Consider the following 23073-nt stretch of genomic DNA (forward strand, 5'->3'; position numbering starts at 1 on the left):
AGAAATGATACCATATATCATTAATCCTAAAACTTCCATTAATTAAGTAGTTTATCCTCTCAAATCATAAAGCCTTATGCTCCTTTTTTTTTTCTTCAGTTTAATTCTGTTAACAGTTACAGATTATGTTATATTTACTAATCAACAAAGCAAGAGAACCAGATTTAATATCCTTGTGGACTTTTTTTTCTTTTTTTCCTCCTCTTGAGTTACATCCAGTGTATCATCTTATGTTGCAGGTGGCCAAAAACATGCATTATGAGGGAACAAGAATTAGCAAAAATTACAGAGGACCATTACTGAAGGAACAGGCTGCCCAGGGAAGTGGTTGAGTCACCATCCCTGGAGGTATTTAAAAGATGTGCAGATGTGGCGCTTAGGGACATGGTTTAGTGGTGGACTTGGCAGTGTTAGGTTAATGGTTGGACTCAATGATCTTTTCCAACCTAAATGATTCTGTGATTCTATGAAAGTTTTTCAGACATTCATGATTTAGGTATCAAGGTGCAGTCAGCCAATTGGAAAATTTTGGTTTTCCATTTGCATTGTAAACAAACATTGTAAAGCAACTAAAGGAGGAATACTTTGTTTCATGTCTTTCCGATTAATAAAATTATTGTTTTTAAGAGAGACAAACAGTAATTCGTTATCCAAGACACTGTACCACATTAAACTGAGAACCCATACAAAGATTTTGATTTATCTACAACTGCTATATCCTCTTAAAAAAAAGTTCATATATCAATACTTAACATATCAGCATAATCATTTGAAATCTGAAATGGAACCTTCTTTCATTTAATTCTGCTATCAAGAGAGATGTTAAATCACACATAATCACATATAATACATGATTTTTAAAAGTATATTAATGGCAAACACCCCCATTCCTATTAACAGCATTTACTTTCTTCAGAAAGCTAAAGATTGTGACAGTCTGGCTTACTTTTCAAACACTTTTTTCTTCTTTCTCCTAAACTTTTATCTAGTTTATCTGTATCCTTGCTAATGCACAGGAGGCATAGGCAGAGCACCAACAAGTGAACACACAATATCATCTGAGGTATCATCAGCACAGAGCAGAAAGGAATAATAATAATGATGCAAAACATAAATCACATCTGTCAGTAAGTTCTAAAATGAGGCTTGCTCCTTTACAATAGCTTAATATTACATTTTTAACTAACACTCAGCTTGACTCTGTCTACATGTTCTGTTTCATGCTCCTAGCTGGTTTATGCTTTAAGATGCTAAAGGTAGGATTCATTTGCAGTACAAACACCTCAATTTCAACAGCTAATCTCCATTGCAGCCAGCAGAAATCTGGTTAATAAAAATCAGCAGAACCTTGAAAAAGATTCAGTAGAAATAGAAATTTATTTTAAGAAATACTTCAAATGAAGTGTCAAAAGATGTGGGACAATTTTAATTATAATGCAGTCTTCCTAAGGGATAATTAGCATGAGCTCCTGTACCCTACATAGGAACTTTTTGTTTCTACCTTATCTTTCCTGTGCCTTTAAAGCACTGTGTGCTAAACTCTTGTGGAAGGGAAAAGTGATACTGTAACACAGTGCTGTAAGCAGCCTGCCTAGTCTTTACCTGCCCCTCTCAAAGACAGCAGTCTCCCACCAGTCTTGTATCTGTCAGCCCCATGCTGATGAACAAAACTCTCAGATACTTCAAACGACGCAGGGATACACATGCAGGAATTTTATTTGATCCCTCAAAATGCAAATAAAATTTTTTAGAATATTTACTCATAAAATATTAGTTGTTTGGCATATATATGTGTTGCTACCCCATATTCTACAGTACAACCTGTAAAAACTGTAGTAACAAAATACTTTACACTTTTATACAGCAAGATCAATATCAGTGTCTTTGGCAACACATTTCTACAAATATAGGAATTTAAAACAAAAAAAAAAATCAAAACCCCAAAGCATTTAACATTGCTAGAACAATTAGATATTAGACTTCTTGGGAAAACTTCATTTGCATTCCCCCCACCTGTCCCCCCCCAAGATGCTGCTTTAAAATATCTCGTGATTTTCATACCTTATCCTCTGTGTTGTTGCCAGGCAGAATATCCACCTGAATAGATACCGTGTCCACAATGCTCTTCCTCCTGGAGAGTCTGTCCTCATCTAGAAGCAAAACAACTTATCTCACTTTTTCTATAACAGTTTTGTATAACAGAAATATGATCAATCAAATTTCTACACATCAGATGCAGATTTGTTTCTATATTTTATCATTTGGATTGTTGTGAAAAATGATCAGTTACTGCTCTAAATTATTAAATATGAAGGAAAATAACCTTTTTATTGTCCCTTCCCCTTCTCATCCCAGATCTTGCCAACTTTCCCTTGAAAGCCCAGAATATTAAAAAATGAGATGAGATCTTATTCAAATGCATAATAAATAGCACATTACATGATGATATATTGCTGCAGAGTAATTTACAAAAGCCTGAACCTATTTTTTTGCCTGTGAAATTGAAATATTAAGGTCTTAATTTGAAGGTATTCTGAAATGGAAAAGGGCTTCTTTGGAAGATGACTCATTGACAGAAGAAATAAAGATTTCTCAATGGAAATGAACAACAATCCTTCCTTATTCTTGTTGCTACAAGCACCATATTCAGCAATTCTAAAAATCTACTTGGTGAAAAAAAAATTCCTCCATTTCTAACTTCCTACAAACATTTTAGCAAGTCCAGCTGGCCTAAAAAGTTGTCAGAATAAGACCAACTGCACTGATACTAAAAGGAGAACAACAATTTCATGAATGCATAAGCAGATTATGCTCAAATGATCCATCAGTTGATGGATCTTCCTATTGTGACTGCATTCCTGAGACAATACACCAATAATCTTTTCTCATTTTTGACTTTTAATATATTAACATAAGATTAAAAAGAAAAAAAAAAACAGTAAAAATGCATTTACAGACGCGTCATGAGGATCCTCTGACAAATGAAGACTTGAGTGGCTTGAATTTCGTGTATCTCATTTACAAAACCATGAATCGCCATATCACATTTTAGATTTTAGCTGAGATCAAGCCATTTGGATCTGGCCATTATTTAATGACTTGCACTGCACACAGTTAGAAGCACCTACAGGCACTTGATACTACAATAAGGATATGGAGAACGACTGTAAAAACTCCCCCACCACAAGGTAATTTATGCTGTTTCTTCTGCAACCTTTGTTTAATCCACTTCTAGCAAAGCGCTTTTGCAGTACAAATATTGACCTTGAACAAACAGAATTCATTCCAGCAGAGCTGAACATACTCAGCTTTTAAAAATCAAGAAATAACTTTCAGAAGTCATATAAATGAAATGCCATTTTACGATCAAGAGGCAGTGAAAGAACAAGATTAGTGAAAAACACCTGAATTCTAGCTATCTTTGCCAGGTTCTCAGAGTCCCTGAGCATTTGAAGTGGCATTTTGAAGGATTTACTTAATTTTTAATCCCTGACAGCTCACTGGTACACGACCCAATACATACAGAGTCTGAGGAAAGCACCTTAGCCCTCAAGAGTAAACACAAGACAAAACTACATCTTTGCTGCCATCTTGCTGCTCTCTCTATAATTGACATGCAAACACCAGAAGATACATTTTGGGGACTACTTTGGATATAATTCATTTTTATAATGGATGCCTCACTATACTTGCCTAATAAAAATGCCCATTCTTCTCTAATTTCAACACATTAAGTGGGTGAAAAATTGTGAAAATTGCCATTTTTTCTGTATGCTATAAAGCTTTTCTCCACACACATGGAGGAGCCCAGAGGCACAAAGGGAGTGGTGGAGCCCCAATACCCGCTGCCCCAGCCCCTACCAGGGCTGTCCCAGGAGTCTTGGCCCCATGGGCCAATGTAAGCAGCTCTCTGGGTCACCTCGCTGACCGAGTCGGGGTCAGTGCCTGGGGTATGGGACACATCGTGGGATGCAGGGGAACAGCATCTTGGGATTGCACAAGGCTTAGTATGGGATGTTTAGGGGAGGAACCAAGGGTGGGGAAAAGGAGGATTGAGATGGTTTGGGAGGGAGCAAGCAAGGAAAATAGACGGATAAGGAGATAAAGGCATCAGTCCCACGTAAACCCGTTGCTGATCAGTAAGTGCATCTGGCCATGCCCTGAGCCTCATCAGTGCAGCCTGTCCCATCTTCTCATCAAATCCCATTTCTCTTTTCCTGGGTGAGGGACTCTATTATTTGTGCAGGTGTGTGCATAGGGGTCGGAGTGCAGCAACTGGAGTCAGACCACAGGTGAGAGAGCCCCTGTGTCTGGAGCGAGCGAGGGCACACAGCACCAGTGCATGGTAACGAGGGGATATCAAGCTGGACCAGCAGGCGAGTAGATCAAGTGGCCTGGGAGCTGGGGGTGTCCATGTGTGTCTGCACCTCTGTGTGTCAGTCTGTCTCTGAGGGGAATGCACCTGGAGGGACCAGGCGGCCCAGGCCAACTCTCAGAAAGAGCATGGAGCCTGGGGTGTTACCGAGACCCATGTGTGCACGTGCGTGCATTACTGCGCAAGGGGGATCTGTACCAGCAGCTGGAGTGGGGCTGTGGGCCTTGGGGACTCACATGCCCAGGTGCCAGTGACTGGAGAGTCTGGGAACCAGGAGACAGCTGGTGGGTAGACAGTGTCTAAGCCCAGCTACTGGTGGGATGCACACAGAACATATGCACGTATACATGTCCCACTAACGGACCTTTATCCTCAACAGTCAGCGAGTAAGATGAATCATTGTTCTGTGAACAGCTGAGAGCCTCTTCCAACTTACTGCCAAGTTCTTGTAATTTCACTCAAAGAGGTAATTAGTACTATCACAAAAATGATACCTATAGCCCTACTACCTGCTCAGGAAAAGAAAATAGGAAGCTACCATATTGCAGAGTTCCAAATCAAGAGTAAACACAAAGGCAAACCTTGCAGCAGCTAACATTGCTACAGGTATATCAAGGAAATAAACAAAAAAATGCAGAAGGACACACTAAGTACAACACAATTTCTGGCCTAAAGGTCTAAAGGCCTTCTAAAAGCAGTTGTTGGGGTTTTGTTTTTTTTTTTTGACTGTGCACATCCTATACACACACCACAGCTAGCAGGAGAGCAGGCTGACCTACAACTCATTTTTACCTTTTGACTTGTGTCTGCATTTATGAGGTTTTTTGCCTGATGGAAACAGAGCTAAATTAAAAAAAAAAATATGTATAGACTAAAAATGATTAAATGTACATTTAAATTATCAGCTTCCCCCTCCCTCAAATAAGGAAGAGAACAAGGTACAAAAAGTTGTAAATATTAACATCTTTCACACTGATAGGAAGTACCAAAACCTGAAACAAAGACAGGATGATGATTTTATGTCTATAAGTCATTGTTAAGCATTATATCATTGATATTCAGAAATACTACAAATAATTAGGATGAAATCTTTACTGGCTTTTTGGGTTTAACCATAACTTTTACAAGAATATACAAAAAATGGGATCCATCTTTTACTAAAATTAATTATATATTTTGAAACATTATATTATAGCATTATCATATAATAGTAGAAATGAAACATTTAATTGAAGTAAAAAATGAAAAGTTTCAGAGTTCCAAAATATTCACTTTAGTTAAATGAAAACCTTGGAAGCTCAATATCCCACAGGATCAGAGATTAATGATCCTAATTATGAAAACAGACATGGAACCAGTTTTGGTTACTGCTCTTCATAAAAAGATTACAAAAAACCCCAATCTCGTCTGATTCACATACACTAAGATTTAGCATTAAATATGGCCGTTTCTCATCACCTGAAGAGGCAGTTAATCACATGCAGCTAAACTCACTTAACCTTGATGTCAGAACTTACATATCTTCCTGTGTAGGAATGCATCAAAGTATCCAAGAAAACCCTAGCAAGGTAATTTGTGTAAAAATACATCTCGATTTCTAGAAGAGGCTTAACATAAATTTCAAACCAGGCTTTCTTTCTCACTCAAAGACAGTAAAAATTCAAAAACGTAACATTTCCTTACTTGCTACCTACCTCTTCTGCCAATACAAAAATATAATGTTAACTGGTTTTTTGGATGCCAGAAGAAATAATCTGTCAAGTATAGCAACTTTTTCCTTTTTAGAAGACGACAACCAGCAACAGAAAACACAGACATTGCAGCTGTGTCTCAGAATATATCACTAGTTTACCTGCTAGCACTTGGGACAAAACCACATCTGCTGTTCTGGAGAACTCATTCCCCCCCCATAGCAGCTATCCAAAAAAACTTATTCAAGAGCAGGCAGCAATGCCTCTGAATTGTACTGCAAGTGTGACAGATCTGGCATTCACTGTCCATATGTACTATGTTTCTTTCTATGGGTGAGCTACAAAACATAGGAATCACATTTTCCTGCTACGTACTTTTATTTTGCAAAAAGGTCATGCTTCAGACTGGATGTCCCATAGTCTTACAATAGCAACCAGTTACGTACAGCCACAAAACACATATGGTTAATAAAATAAATTCTTCAAACAATTTTTTTCAGTAAGTTGCTCAATTGGCTGTTGAATATATATTAAAATCTGAAAACACACAATGTCACATACTAGCTAGCCATTGACACACTATTCATGCATCCTGGGTAGCACGAACTCTCACAAATCTACCTCAGGCATACTTTATTTTCATTGTGTTACCTGACACTAAGCTAGCATAGGTATCTAACAGAGGAAAACATAATATTATTGATTAAATTAACATCTGCTCATTGAGAATTTGACTAAGGCTAATAACTCAAGTCAGCACAAGGCCATATGGCAAAAGGATGGAATACGTTCCATTCAGTGTTTACATAAAAAAGATAAAGTATGCTGACTTGTATAATCCTTCCTCACCTGCTAACTCAAGTGAATACAGAAAAACAGTAGTAACAATCACTACTGTCTTCTTAGGTACTCTTTCAAAGGCAAAGACTTCATTAAAAAGAGTCAAAGTGGGTTCAAGAACTTTCTGCCCCACCTCCTGAATTTAAGGGGAAAAAAAAAAAAATCTTAAAAGGACACAAAGTTGAAACTTCTTAGCAATAACACAGTAGCTAATGAGAAAAAAAAAAAACATCTTGAGAAAACAAAATTATACTATAATTAAGTTTTGTTGCCAAGTAGTCACACTACATTTCATTGGCACACAACACATTAAGCAAGCATTCTTAATAACTGGTACTTAGCAGTTTTGCCACTAATCACCGCTTACCTGTTACCTGGGGTACATAGGGAACTGACAATCTTTCCACACTGTATCCACTGCCTCCCAGTGATTCTGCAATCTTGTTTGTCAGGAAAAATAAATTTTTTTCATGCTTCTCTAAGGATTTTGGAAGACTGTCAAAATATATATTCAAAGTTATTATCTACCAATAGAGATTTGTTCATTAAGTAAAATACTTTTAGAATGTCTGCAAGCAAACAAAAAGGATCAATGGTAATGATTTGATAGAAATAAAACTTGCCCAGTTATTTAGGAATGAATATACACTCCAAAATGAGTCCATTTAATACCTCTGCAATACTTTAAACTACCTTAACACTTCTTGGTTATCTAAATTATGTTCCTCACCTATTCTGCTTCATCTTGAGAGAATATGGTGTCTGTTAAACGGAAAAAAACTGCAGAGTAATAGTATTTGCCATTTGTCAGCAATGTGCCCTTGCGACAAAAAAGGCTAAGGGTATCCAGGGCTGCATTAGGAGGAGGTATTGCCAGCAGGCCAATGGAGGTGATTCTTCCCCTCTACTCAGCACTGGCAAGGCCACATCTGGAGTACTGTGTCAAGTGCTGGGCTCCCCAGGACAGGAGAGACATGCACTTACTATAGAGAGTCCAAGAAAGGGACACTAAGGTGGATTAAGGGACTAGAGCATCTCTTCAATGAAGAAAGACTGAGAGCTGGGACGGTTCAACATGGAGGAAAGAAGGTGGATCTTATCAACATGTATAACTACCCTAAGGAAGGGAGGGTGGAAAGACAATAAGCCAGGCTCTTTTCAATGGTGCCCAGTAACAGGACCATGAAGCAATGGGCACAAACTGAAACACAGGAGGTTCTGTTTGAACATCAGGAAACATTTTTTACTGCGAGGGTGACCAAGTACTGGCACAGGTTGCCCAGAGAGGTTGTGGAGTCTCCATCCTTGGAGATATTCCAAAGCCATCTGGATGTGGTCCTGGACAGCCTGCTCTAGATGACCCAGCTTGAGCAGGGGGGCTGGACCAGATGATCTCCAGAGGCCCCTTCCGACCTTCCCCATTCTGTGATTCAGTGAAAATGCATTTTGCTGTGTTAGCACTTACACCAAGCATCATATTGTGCAGATGTAAGTGCCTCTGACTACAATAAAAAAAAAAAATCTGAAAAACAGATTTTTTTTTCATATATGCTTTTAATGCTTGATTTTCTTCTGCCTATCCTGTACACTATTACACCTCTAAATTATTTTTCACGTATGCAACATATTTCAATGATGTGCGATTTTTAACAGTAAAATAGGTACTTCAGTGTTCATTAATTCACATTCTATATCTACTTACTTGCATTTGTCTTTGAAAATTGTTTCTGGCAGAAAATAAGGTGCTTCCAGACTTCTAGTTTCGATGACCTGGAAAAAAACAAGACAAATAGTACAAATGGAGTAGTTCCATAGCTATTTTCTCCAATGTCTAAATTGCTTAAAGAGGTTCTACTGTAGCAGATTACTAATCCTTCACTAACATCTACCTCAGCACAAATGAGGCCTTTAAAATTTATTTTAACCAGAGAAAGAGATTGTGGCACTCACCCTTTAGACTAAAAATCTGATTCTCATGGTCTTGTGCACGTCAGTACTGTTTTACCAAAGACAATGAGGCTGTAAAGTCTTATACCAGGTGGGGATTTAGCCCATTATATATGGTACCATAAACAAAATAAAAATGCTATACTTTGAGACAAGAATATTCTGTGCATAGTTTTAAGAGTCAGCAAGTAATGCCATCAGGGACCAAAGACAAAGAGCAATGTTGGTGGACGCAAGTACAGGAGATCAACACCATAAGCAATTACTTGACACAAGTTATTTACCCATTTTACAGTAGAATGTGTACTGTTCTAAATGACTTAAATTACTTAATTATGTGTTACCTTGCTGACATGCTGACAAAAGGCAGGAACTGCAATCATCTGACTCAGAAAGTTTAGATACGCTGCAACCAATGCCATGACACCACAGCGATTAAACATTGGCAGATTATCCTCATTGATGATGGCAATGTCCTGAAATACAAAGGATAGCATTACACCCTCCAAAGTTAACAGGCTGTCCCAAATATATGGAAGTCAAAGTTGTTATTAGTAACACTAGCCGACATATGATGACTGTCTTTTATTACCTGGCATTCAAAACCTCTCACCTTAAAATTCTAGTCTTCTAGCTCACTCTTGAATTAAGTACATATTAATCTGAAGTTAAAGAGCTTGAAGGATTCAAACCCTAAGAAGAGAAATAAATCTACTCCTCTCAAACTTCTGTTTCTCAGAGAGTACAGATTATTGATTGGTAGTCTCTTGTCCATTAAGATTCCCATAATGACCACCAGCTGATCATAACTTTTTTCAGGAAAATTAGAAACAGAAGTTTAATAATAAAAATCTCTCTTGTGAGTCACCGATACAGGGGACCGATACAGGGGACATAAAGGGAATTATTTAATGCTTATTAGCATTTCTATGTTTATTCAGATTGTATTATTTTTGGTCTAGTAAAACTCCTAATGTCATTTTCATCAAGTAAGGATTTGGTTCAGTGACATATTTTAAAATTAAGGATGCACTCTGCACTTCAGAGGTTTCATAATGCAGGTGCACATTAGGGAATAAGGCTAATGACAGAGTGAACTGGGAATACAGGACACAATTTCATCAAATTTCCATGGCACATGCTAGCACTATTTTTTTTAATGCTTTAATTTCAACATAGATAAACCAACTAAGTTATACATTTTCACTGAGATACATATGCAAGTATGAAATAATGTTTGATCCTGTAAAGGAAATGTTAAGGAATAAAGCCTGTCAATACACAGATAGAATTTTACTCTAAGGTAAGATTAAATAGCTTGGTTTGACAAATATTTCCAACCAAACAATTAACCAAAAGCTTTCTTCCAAGGTGAGGACATTCCATGTATTTTATATGGAACACTGATGCAAGATTGTAAGAATACCTTGTCAATCTACTAATGAATGTACCAGTGATTCTAGGGAATGTTTCAACAGATTTCCACATCTGCTTTATTTCATGAAGAGAACATGTTGTAGAAGTTTGTAACAAATCTGATTAGTTGAAGTTTCCCTAATAATAAGTGTTACGTACAAAGTGCACTTCCTTAATGGATTGATCAAATTAGGACTGAATGATGTGATTTCCAATTGGAAGATCAACATGCAAACAAAAAAAGTTATCCACATCTCCAATTACCAATCTAACTTGTCAATCAATGAACCCAACACTGATTCAGACTCATACCTGCAAAGCAATAGCTAATCGAATGAGGTCAATAACCACTTCTTCATTGGCTAGCTCAATTGTTGTAAGAGCGAGAGATGTAAACAGCAGTTCAAAGTTTTTTTGGACATTGTCTTCTTCTTTACAGCCTAAGTAGATGTGTCTGTACAACTGCTGACCATGCTATAAAAAGACAAAAGGGAAAATGAGTATTAAAATCATAGAATAATTTATGTTAGAAAGGGTTTTTAAAGGTCCTCTAGTCCAACTCCCTACTCCAAGGACAGCCAACTTTGATGTTAGATCATTTTGGATTGAGAATTAAAAAAATAAAAAAGGATAAAATACATGTGTACACATACATACACAAATAGGTACAGGATTAATCAAGACGACCACTAGTTTACCACCGTAACAGCAGCTTCTTTATAAATACCGTACTGTTCTATGTTATGTAGAAATGTACAGATAGGGAAGATGATACAGAGAACTGCACATATGAATACTGCACTGGGTGTCAGACATTGGTATTAATTTCCTATTGAAATATTCAGAAAAAAAATTGCTCAGATGTGAAAAGGAGAAAAGAAAAAGTAGTTCTTGAAACATTCTCAAGAACATTCAAGTAACAGGCGCTTCAAGGGTTATCCTTGGGAAGACATCGAATTTGTTCATTAAGGAAGTCTCCTTGAAGAGCAAACTGAGAAAAAAATTCTTCTAGAGGGTGTTTCAGAAGATGAGTAGGGCTCAGTTACCACTGTGCACAGGGAGGCTCCAGCTCTAGTGAAGAACATAGGTTATCTAATGAAAGACCCTCAGCTTCAAAAGTTACTTTCCTTTCCTCGTAACACTGTGCTTAACCAAATCTTTGTACACAAACTATTATTTCAACACAAAAAAATGAAAACACATAAAGGCAGGTTAAGAAGCAGGTTTTGCATGCAACACATGACTCAGTACCACTCCAGCGCTCTTAATCTGTAGAGGATACAGGTCTGTATCAGCTGACACAGTTAATTTTCAAGATCTAAGGACTGAGGCTTTACCTCTGGAAATACTAGTTCAGCTTGAGAAGGAGAAATAAAACTCATTTTTAACATCTGTTTTTCAAGCAGGACATATTCACTTAAGAAATAATAAAGATGTTGGTCTTTTTATTACTTCTGAAATCAAATATATAGTTGTTTAAATATATGCTTTATTTACAAAAGAGGGAAATAGGTATTAGCAAAGAGCAGAAGCTACCTTGAAATAAGCACAGTAAAGGTTAGCTGTTTAAAGACACAGTATATTTGGAAAATAAAAGTAATGCAATGATTCATCCCACTGATAAAGAATTGTACTTAGATGTGAAAATAAATTATTATGTGGATTTTCTCAACACGTAGTATCTTTCTAGAAGATTGCAACATGCAGTAAGTTCAACATTTCCCTTTAAAGAAAGGATAGAAATAAACCTCCTGGCTTTGAGAAGGTGGACTGAGATGAAGAGAGTTTTGTGCCTATGTCTGGTTTAATTCCACCTAATTTTAGGTACTGAAATTCCTAAGTATGATACACAATTGCCTTAGGATCCTCATCTAACATCAAACAAGCCTAGATGGTAATTCAGATCTTAATGGACTTCTGGAGGTGCTTCACCCCTCTCCTTTGATAATGCAAGGAAGAGTAGGCTGCTAACATACACATCTAAATTAGGTGAGTAACATTAGGTTTATGATATGCACCTGAAACAGTATCACATGGATAATTATTGAATGACTTAATTCCCCAGGGTTAATACATTTTTTTAGAAGACCGTAAAACCTTTTCTTGACCTGATAAGAATCTCTTTTCCTCTCCTGACCTCTTTTTCAGATGAGAGTGTTAACAATTCAAATACTTAGTTTGACAATTAAAATTTTCATCTAGCAAAACCAGTAAATACCACTTATCCAAACTGTTTAAAATCCTAGACATTAAATTGATGAATTAAAATTTAATTCACTTTTTACAAAGATACATTACTAATAATTGCCAATGTTGACGTATTCTTTATTTGTATTATTGCAGTATTAATCAAAACAGGTGTAAACATATCACAAGGAGTATAAACTGTACTAACTTAGCAAGAACATTTATCTTGCGATGTTACTTGAAAGTTGCACTACTCTATTTTGCATATTGTTATACATGCAGTATTTTTGCCTCTGGACAAGTTAAACTGCAATTCTTCTGATTTTTATAATTAGAATATTAAATTAAGTCAGCACTCTGAAGCCACACATTTTTTATTTCGCAGCTAATAGGAAACAAAACAAAACAGTATGGGAAAGCTGTGAGAAATGAATGTATTTTCTCAGGCAGATAACAGTGATAAACATTCTAAAGCCTGCTTGAGCTGACTTCAGTACTTTGTATTTTTTTGTTTACAAACATACCTACACAGATAAACTATAGTCAGGAATGACAGAGCACACTAATAACTATATGCATTTTTGCCACAGAGAAAAAAAGGTGTTTATTGTAAAGAAGTAATTTCACTCCACATAAGCATCATCTAATTAAAAAAAAAAAATTTAAAAAATTCTGTTTTTCTTTAGACCCAAACATACTCAGAAGTCCACTGGCACAACACCCTATAAAAACAATCTTACAAGGAGGTGCATTTTTCAGAATTATGGTTTAGATACACATTGTTCTAATTTCATGCATGCAAGGATTTTCACTGAAGACACAAATGAAATTTTTATTCCATGGAAACACCTCTCAAGTATCTAGAGCACCTCAACATTGAAATCACTGTAATTTGAATTAAAATCACTCAATACTTATCTTTGCAACAAGTTATTGAAAAAACACAGTTGTAGAATAAAAGCAAAGCAACTGCTTCAAGTACTTTATCTTCTTTCTAGATAGAAAAGTTAACTTTTTTGTTCTATTACCTTTTTCATGAAGCTCACATCTTGCCTTGAAATTTTGTCTCGTTTTATCTTTAGATCAGAAACATCTGGTATTATTCTACAAAGGAAACAAAAATGTTTTAGCAAAAAGAAGTTGAAAGGGAAAAGGATGTGAAATATATGAACTATTCAAATCTTGAAGGAATTTCCATTTTAATTATATCCTTGTTTAACAATGACATTCAAATTTCAGTTGAAGAGGGAGAACCATAAACAGAATTATGACAACCACTTTTTTTTTTCTCTACATAAAATACCATATTCTGTCTTCCGCAGTTAAACTAGCAGATATTTGGAATGGTCATTTAAGGTATCGTGCACTGAGGCTTACCTGTAAAACTCTTGTCATCAATAAATGACACTGAGAACCATGCATTTATCAGAACAGGACATTAATACTTCACATTAGGAAAAATATTTTAAAATCATCAGTACTTATCATTCCGATATTAAACTAGAATTTCAAGTAGGCCAAAGCAAACAAAAAGAATTACCGTATCCCTCTGAGTTTTGCTCTGTTGTCATGCCGATCAATGAGATTATGTAGTATTTCCAAGACCAGCTGCCTTAGCTCAGAGTCTTCCATGAGTGAAGGAGACAATAAGGGGTCCAGAAACGGGGGAGGAAGTGCATTAGTTATCGTGGTTGCTTTGTATCCTGAAGTTACCTGTTCATCGTTGGAAGTAAAATTAATGTGTGTTATTATTGCTTTGTAAGAATTACTTGCAGCTGTCACTCACTTTTTAGTGTGCTTGCTTTGGCATCTGAAAGGTGGATTCAAATGGAAATAGTGTATTAGTTTTGAAAATTCATAACCTCACTATGAATTTGGAAGGACTTTAATACTCACATTCAAATGAACTCCCTCATCTGTTTTAAAGTGGTATTTCTCAGGATCCCTCCTCTACCAACACACCCGAAAGGAAAAATAAAGGTACCATTTATGATTTTTTTTTAAAAAAAACAGACAATGAAAAGTTGCAGGGCATAAAATTAAGATGGTAATAATTCCAATAGAGACTTTTCCATTTCAGGCTCTGAGCTGCTCATATATGGTACTGGCTATGCTCATGTGAAGAAAAAGAGAGAAATCAGGGCCTATATGTACATCTTAAACATTCATGGATACTACTTTATCGCAAAACGAAAGCAAGCAGCAAATATAACTTTCTTAGAAATCTGGTACCATGGAGTTTGTTTTTTCTTTTTTTAAACTAATACTACTGCTGACTTGCCTCATTCCATTACTTTTATTTAAAGCAAACTCTGTAGGCACACAAGGAAAAGTTAACTTAAATCAGACAACTTAAATATTCATCAGCTGAACTTTTACAGCAGTCAGAAATGTTTAAAAATTTACTGTCCCTTAAAGTGGAGATTACCAGATTATTACAATCTCAGAAACAAAACAGGATTCAGAAACTGCCAAGCATATGGTGTTGAGGATGAGGGGAACAAAATAATCCAAAACTTAATTATTATAAAAGCAATTATATGTTTATCTAAGACTTTGCATAATAATTGTATCTTCATTATGCATATTCCATACCATTACAGCTTTTACATGTGAATTGTGTTGTATGAGTTTTGGCTGGGATAGTTAATTTTCTTCATAATAGCATATATGGTGCCATGTTTTGGATTTGTAACCAAAACAGTGTTGATAATACAGGGATGTTTTGGTTATTGCTGAGCAGTGCTTACACAGAGACAAGGCCTTTTCTGCTTCTCACACTGCCCTGCCAGTGAGTAGGCTGGGGGTGCACAAGGACATGGGAGGGGACGCAACTGGGACAGCTGACCCCAACTGACCAAAGGGATATCCCATACCATTTGACATCGTGGGGAAGAGTGGCTGGAAAGCTGCCAGGCAGAAAAGGACCTGGGGGTGTTGGTTGACAGACAACTGAATATGAGCCAGCAGTGTGCCCAGGTGGCCAAGAAAGCCAATGGCATCCTGGCTTGTATCAGAAACAGTGTGGCCAGCAGGAATAGGGAAGTGATCGTGCCCCTGTACTCGGCACTGCTGGGGCTGCACCTCAAATACTGTGTTCAGTTTTGGGCCCCTCACTACAAGAGAGACATTGAGGTGCTGGAGCGTGTCCAGAGAAGGGCAACGAAGCTGGTGAAGGGTCTAGAGCACAAGTCTGATGAGGAACGGCTGAGGGAAGCCTCTTATGAGGGAACTGGGGTTGTTTATTCTGGAGAAAAGAAGGCTGAGGGGAGACCTTATCGCTCTCTACAACTACCTGAAAGGCGGTTGTAGAGAGGTGGAGGTCGGTTTCTTCTCCCAGGTAACAAGCGATAGGACAAGAGGAAATGGCCTCAAGTTGTGCCAGGGGAGGTTTAGATATGGTATTAGGAAATTTTACTTCACTGAAAGGGTTATCAAGCATTGGAACAGGCTGCCCAGGGAAGTGGTTGAGTCGCCATCCCTGGAAGTATTTAAAATACATTTGGATGAGGTGCTTAGGGACATGGTGTAGTGGTGGTCTTGGTAGTGTTAGGTTAATGGTTGGACTCGATGATCTTTAAGGTCTTTTCCAACCTATACAATTCTGTGATTCTGTGCTCAGCAATAAAACTGGGGGCAGTTTACTAGGGCTGCTGTTGCTCAGGGACTGTCTGGGCATCAGTTGGCTGATGGTGAGCAACTGGGTTTTGGGTGGGGTTTTTTGTGGTTTGTTTGGGTGGGGTTTTTTTGTTTGGTTGGTTTTGTTTTATTTTTTATAATTTGTTTTTCTTTTTGGTTGGTTTTGTTTTAATTTGTTTCCTTTTTTTACTTACTAAACTGTCTTCAGCTCAACCCACTATTTCTCACTTCTACCTTTCTGATTCTCTCCCCGATTCCACTGGGGAAGAGTGAGCAAGTGATTGGGTGGTGCTTTGCTGCCTGCCGGGGTTAAACCACATCATCTGAGCAAGCACTCTTCCTACAGCATAACTGAACAGGTTAAAAGGAAACTGGCTGGCAGATGAGCATGAGGGTACATGAAGGTATCTAATAAATCGTTTTGAAAATGGAAAATTACTAATATTACAAGCAGTAAGGCTGCAAATAAAAGTGCATACTTTTAATCAAGTGCCAGGTTTTAATTACCTATACAACATTAAGCTGTCTGCCTGTGTCTATGCACGACAACAGACTAATTATGTTATGAAGTATTATTCTTTTGTAAAGAATACATGATGTACAATGCTCAGTTCAGTACACAGAACAGGAAGAGCTCAGTAGTTTCTAGTTCTTTATTATGTGTGCAGACTAAACTTTATATACCACAACAAAAGCTTTGCTCTGAACAGAAATTCCTTCCCACATTTTTTCCACAATAGTTATCAATGTCTGAGTAATTCATTAAGCATCAAAACATTCACTTTCACATCTTTGTGTCATGATGGGATTTTACCTCCATATTCTAAAAGAGGATCCAAACCAAAATTCAGTGTAAAAAATGTTAAATTCCTTCCACATGCACAATTTGAATCCCTTAAAGCATACTTACAGGCTATGCAGCACCCCAAATAATTAGATCAATTCTTAACGACTTCAGTGGAAATTTTTAAGACTGGTGAGATGAATGTTGTCAGGAACAGTTTAGGCATAGCTGAGTCTATCTTTAATGAGGACAATGTGCAAAATGACCCCCTGAGGCCCTTTCTAACATGTTTTCTATCCTTAAATTGCAACTATGAATGCTTAGCTCTTCTGCAAGCCAGAATCCAGGATTTCATATTCTGACAAGCAATGAACGGTTTAACTGATTTACCTAACACCACACACAAATTTCATGTCAAAGCAGGGACAGAAACTCATTTTCCAGGAAGGCATTCTACTGCTTTAGTTGTGAAATAACTCTTTATGCTATTTCCCCTACTTCAGTCACTAAACAATTTTCAGCTTCTGCAACAAAATAGGCCAGGATTCTACAGGCAAGAGCCTCCTTTACTACCCACTTCTGATTCTCACCATCAGGATGTATTTCCAGAAATATTCTTTGAAGGTTTACAGCTGAAAAATGTATTTGTGATAAAAAATTATACCTTACAAGAAATGTGGGAAATACTAGGAAGGAAAGAATAATGGTGCCTGAGGCTCTAAGAGCTTGGGATAGGCATCCATTCCTACAGTTTTAAAAGTACTAGCCATTCTACTAATTACAGCTTTTCTGATGTCAGAGACAAAAGTGATTTCACTTTGATGTTGCCAGCATTGCTGGCAGAACTTGTCAACTCAACCTGCTCTACGATGTTCTTTTGGATCTGCATATCCCATTATAACTGATGTTCACTAAAATGCTCTAAGAGATGGAGGAATATTTCTTGAGCTGCTTGTAATGTAAGTTGGGAAAACACTGCTACGGTTTTACTCAGTAGAACTACAGATCTATGTAATATGAAAGTATGTTTAATTTCATAATACAGAGTTGTAATACTGTACTTATATGTATAAATGTATAAAGTGAAACATTGTGTGCTTATAATATACTGAACACAGAAGGCTTACCATAAGTAAAGATCTCAATAACATGATTTGAATCCTCCTAGTTCCCAAATCTCTACAATTGGAAAAAAGTTGAAAATTAGTTTCTTTGCGTATCTTCAAAATAATATTCTACTCCAGACATCATTCTAACAACTGAGTTTTGGCAAGTGAATACAGCAGTCTTGGAAGGGATGCTGGATGACCATAAATAAGGGGTAAATATCTCCAAATTAGGTGCAATAACTAAATGTTTTTGAAAGGGACATTTACAGGAAGGCTTAAAAAACTAAGCACATACAATTGAATAAACAGTAAATGATATATGTGAAGCAGACCTAAATCTTCACATTTCATTCAATAATCTCATTGTATCTGAAATGTTCAACCGCTACATGCTTGACTTAGTTTTCACAAGCATCAACACTCAGAATTTCTTCTGAATTACAATGTAATTGAGTCTTAAGAAACCAGGACACTTCTTGTTCAAGTCAGACCCCAAAACTTTGAGGCTGAAAAAAAAGGTATCTGCAAAATCAGCAAGAAAAACTGAAAGAACCCTCAGTTTTCAGATCAGAGTAAGGTACATGGAACACCACTTAACCTGTTCTTCATCTGTTCTCATTTCTCATCTGCTGGTACTAAAAGAAGTTAAATACCTATTAGTATATAGTCATATATGCACCGTTCTTGCAAGATCTTACATGATAAAAGTGCATTCTTTCAAGAAAGTAAAAAAAGGTACAAACCCTTTTGTTCGCCACATAGCGTAAGGAAAGAACAAGCCTCTTCGCAAAAGTCGGCCCCTACATAACAGTGGAAACTTCCACCTTCACTGGCTATAATCCTGGCTATATCCAGTTGGCAGTATCATTCAAATGTCTTGTATAGCAAGACCAAATTTTCAGGTAAGTAATGCAAGACTGTATCAGCAGTAAGAAAACCTGCTTTATTCAGAATGGCATATGGGCATCATACTAACATACTACTCAGTCCCATGTTTACAAAAAATCCCATAAAGGAAAATTGTAGAGTTAACAAACAAATTAAAAAACCCCACACCAACTGGTAATCCAAGTACAGAATTCTAAATGGATCCATATTTCAAATACCTTCTTAATGAGTGCCTGGCACTGGCAGATTTCTATCTTCCATGGAATAGTGTCCCATACTGCAGGGACACAACGCTATATGAAAAGCTACCAAAAGCCAAGAGAATGACAATGATTTCCTACTTAAGCTAGCAGGGGATCAGACAAATGTGGTACAAAGTATCCATGCATACCTGGAAAGAATAACTGCAACCTTTTCAGTGACTTCCCCATACTGAGGAAAAGCAGTCTTTAAACCTAATTATTCATGTTACAGGGAAAAATATTACTTCAGCGTATGGCAGCTTTTTAATTTTGGGTTTATTACAGGAGTCTGCCCACCTATAGCTTCTTTCTCTTTCTAAATAGATAGGGAAAATCTAAACCAAAACAAATTCACTGGGATTTCCGCAGTTTATTTCTTAATCTTAAGTCAGCTTGTACAGAATGAAGAAAAAAAGAAAAACATTTGTAAATTATACAGCTATTTGAAAAAACGTAGTCGTAGTTCAATTTCCCTCATTCACAAAACACACATATAAGAAGTTATGGAATTAACCACCATTAAGGAGATAATTTCAAAAACATTTGTACAGATGTGGAGAGAAGAAATGTTTTAGTGCAAAATAAGTTGCATTCCAATGAGGTATTTTCTGTCAGTAATGTGCTTGGAGATTGATTTCATAATGCTGACACTGTGCTTGCCTTGATGCTGTATAGCATTTAATACAGCCCCTAATGAGTGACAATTTGCATTTCACTTTTCTTATTTTTTTCACTTCTTAATTTATCAAGATTCTGAAATCTAAATTTTTAATTAGAAATTAAAAACAATGTAGGATGTACAAACCCAAGGTGACTGGCATCCAGGGATTGGGAAGTTGTCCCCAAAACAGGTACTTTTCCCATAATGAACATCATAATCTCTGATCTCTGGTAATCTGGGAGATTGCTTCCAAAAAATCCTAAATGAAAATTGAATGACATCACAGAAAGAAAGAGATATAGGGCCCTTCTCTTTATACAAAAGCCTTATAAATACAAGGAATACATTTACAAGGTCAAAATAGATGAAGAATAAAACTATGGTTTGTTTTAGGGCATAATACTCACATGTTCATTTCTGCTGAACAGCTTTACAGAGTCTTTTCATGACACTCACTTTCTTCTTTGAATCCTAAAGCTTTCTAATTTTATTTTCCTTTAAATATATCATTTAAAAGTTAAATATGTCTCATCTGTTAATCTGTAACTAGAGAGGAACCGGAAGTGTTTCTCCTGGAACACAGTATTGTTATTTTTGTCTGTTCTTAAGTCACCATTAAATATTACAAGGTGTGCAAACAGAAATCTCAGCAGTACACAAGTATTACATGACCAATACTATACTTAGAGACTGCTGAGGTGAGCAGCTCCGGTGCCGGCACGGTCAGCAGCAGAGTGCTCTAGCACAGTGCACAGAGAGGTTCCTGAACCAGGGGAACCTCAGGGGAGCAGAGACACCCACCAGGAGCAACAGCAGCCAAGCCCCCCTACACCTGTAAAAGAAGCCCCTGGGAAATGCTACCAACCAGGGTGTGGCGTGGCAGTTTGCACACAGGAAGGGTGCCATAACTCTGCGAGCTTGACCAGGGAGCAACGGTATCTATCCGGCAGAAGACCATTCCTCTCTAAACTCTGCACCCACCACAACTGATGCTGCTTTGCAGAGCTCCGATGGGAACACGCTGCCACCCAGGTGTCATCAGCGTGTGCCCTACTCTCACACCAGTACAGGACAGCAGTCATGAGCAGACCTGTGGGAGATGTGCCCAGGCAGAGGAACTCCTCCACTTAGTGGTAGAGCTCTGGGAGGAGGTTGAGGAGTATCAGGGAGTCTGAGGGGGAGATAGACTACTGGAACCGCATCCTACCTACCCTGGGACACAGCTGTCAGGCAGACAGGACACATGATATGGAGGATTCCCTATCTTCTCTCCACCCAGCAGAACATGGTGACTTAAGGAATAGGGGGCAATGGTGACAAGTTCCTGCCCGGCGCAGCAGGAGTTTCTCCTCTGTGACTCCCCCATCTTCCCAGGTGCCCTTGCATAATAGGTACGAGGCTCTGCAAGTGGAACTAAACAATGACGAGGACGATGGTTCATCTAGGTTGGAGGTGTCGCCAAGGTTAGGTTGGCCTACACCCTGCATCAAAACTGCTTCCATAAAGAAAGAAAGATGGGTCATTGTCATAGGAGACTCTTTTGAGGGGAACAAAAGGCCCAATATGCTGACTGACCACTTCTTAAGGAAGTTTGCTGCTTCCCTTGGGTCCAAGTTAAAGATGTGACGAGAAAACTTCCTACCATGGTACGGCTCTCGGACTATTACCCATTATTGCTTTTTCATGTAGGCAGTGATGAAACTGCAATAAGAAGTCCAAGGGCGATCAAAAGAGACTTCAGGGCTTTGGGACAGCTGGTTAAGGGATCAGGAGAACAAGTAGTGTTCTCCTCTATCCTTGCAGTTGCAGGGAAGAAACAGGAGAAGCCAGCAGATCAATACCTGGCTCCATGACTGGTGTCACCGGCAGAATTTTGGGTTTTTTGATCATGGGTTGGTCTACACAACACCAGGCCTGCTGGCAACAGACAGGGTACACCTGTCTCAAAGGGGGAAAAGGATCTTTGTGCAGGACTTAGCAGGGCTCTTTGACAGAGCTTTAAACTAGATTTGAAGGGGGAAAGGGGTAAAACCAAGCTTGCTAGGGATAAGCCTGCGGGCAGCACACCAGCGCTTGAGGGACAGTGTGCTAGCGAGGTCCTTCAGTCTGCTCCACGATCTGCTGAGTACACTGGAGCACATTTGAAATGTCCCTGTACTAATGCGCAAAGCATGAGGAATAAACAAGAGCAGCTAGAAGCTTTGCCCCAGTCCCAGAGCTACATCATCGCTGGCACAAGCGAAACCTGGTGGGATGAGTCCTGTGGCTGGTGTGCCATGATGGATTAGGCTCTTCAGGAGGGACAGGCAGGGCAGGCAAGGTGGGGGGGGGTGATGCTGTATGTAAGGGAGGGGTTGGATTGTATGGCGCTTGCAGTTGGCAACAATGCGGTTGAGAGCCTCTGGGTAAGGTTGAAAGGGAAAGCAAATAAAGTGGATGATGTTGTGGGAGTCTACTATCGACCAGCCAGCCAGGACGACAACACCAATGAATTGTTCTACAAGGAATTAAGGGATACCTCTAGATCAACTGCTCTTGTCTTTATGGGGTATTTTAACTTCCCAGACATCAACTGGGAATATCATACAGCGGACACAAACAGGTCCAGGAAATTTCTGAAGCATGTTGAAGATGACTTCTTGGCACAGGTATTAAAAAAGCCGACTACGAAAGGTGCCCTCCTAGATTTGTTGTTTGTAAACAGAGAAGGACTCATGAGTGAAGTGGTGATCGGTGGCTGTCTTGGTCACAGTGATCATGAAGTAGCTGAGCTTCAAATTGTTGAAGATAGGAGAAAAACTGCCAGCAAAACTTCGACCCTGTATATGGGGAGAGCAGACTTTGGGCTGCTGAAGGAGCTAGTTAGTAAGGTCCCCTGGGAATCTGCTTTTAAGGTATTGGTCCATGAATGCTGGTCATTTTTTAAGAGCCATCTCTTAACAGCACAGGAGCAGGCAATTTCAAAGCATTGGAAGTCAAGCAAGCGGGGCAGAAGGCTGGCTTGGCTGAGCAGGGATCATCTTCTAGAACTTAGGCAGAAAAGGAAAGTGTATGGACATTCGAAGCAAGGACAGGCAACATGGGAGGACCACAGAGATGCTGTTAACCACTGTAGGGAGAAAATTCGTGCGGCCAAAGCTTGATTAGATTTCAAGCTGGCCAGCACTGTGAAGGACAACAAAAAGTGCTTTTTTAAATGTGTTAACAGCAAAAGAAGGATCTGCGATAACATTGGTCCATTGCTTGATGAGGTCGGTCACCTCACAAAAAGGGATGTAGACAAAACAGAGACAT

General features: G+C 38.2%; 1 protein-coding gene across 6 annotated transcripts in view; it reads right to left on the minus strand.

Annotated features, from left to right (window-relative positions):
* The window catches only part of EFR3A (EFR3 homolog A), a 91826-nt gene that overhangs the window by 7826 nt on the left and 60927 nt on the right, over positions 1-23073 (minus strand). For 5 of the 6 annotated variants that reach the window (XM_072851879.1, XM_072851878.1, XM_072851875.1 and 2 more), the window contains 9 exons: positions 19924-20038; positions 18007-18058; positions 13997-14169; positions 13485-13560; positions 10582-10743; positions 9198-9329; positions 8609-8676; positions 7274-7401; positions 2062-2150 (listed from right to left, as the gene is read on the minus strand). In XM_072851879.1, the coding sequence (XP_072707980.1) occupies positions 2062-2150; positions 7274-7401; positions 8609-8676; positions 9198-9329; positions 10582-10743; positions 13485-13560; positions 13997-14169; positions 18007-18058; positions 19924-20038 (995 nt within the window). Of the gene's footprint in view, positions 1-1581; positions 1726-2061; positions 2151-7273; positions 7402-8608; positions 8677-9197; positions 9330-10581; positions 10744-13484; positions 13561-13996; positions 14170-18006; positions 18059-19923; positions 20039-23073 lie in introns of those variants that run through there. The other variant, XM_072851880.1, reaches the window with a different exon arrangement.

Source organism: Ciconia boyciana, chromosome 2 (genome assembly GCF_034638445.1).
Source record: "Ciconia boyciana chromosome 2, ASM3463844v1, whole genome shotgun sequence".
NCBI classification, from domain to species: domain Eukaryota; kingdom Metazoa; phylum Chordata; class Aves; order Ciconiiformes; family Ciconiidae; genus Ciconia; species Ciconia boyciana.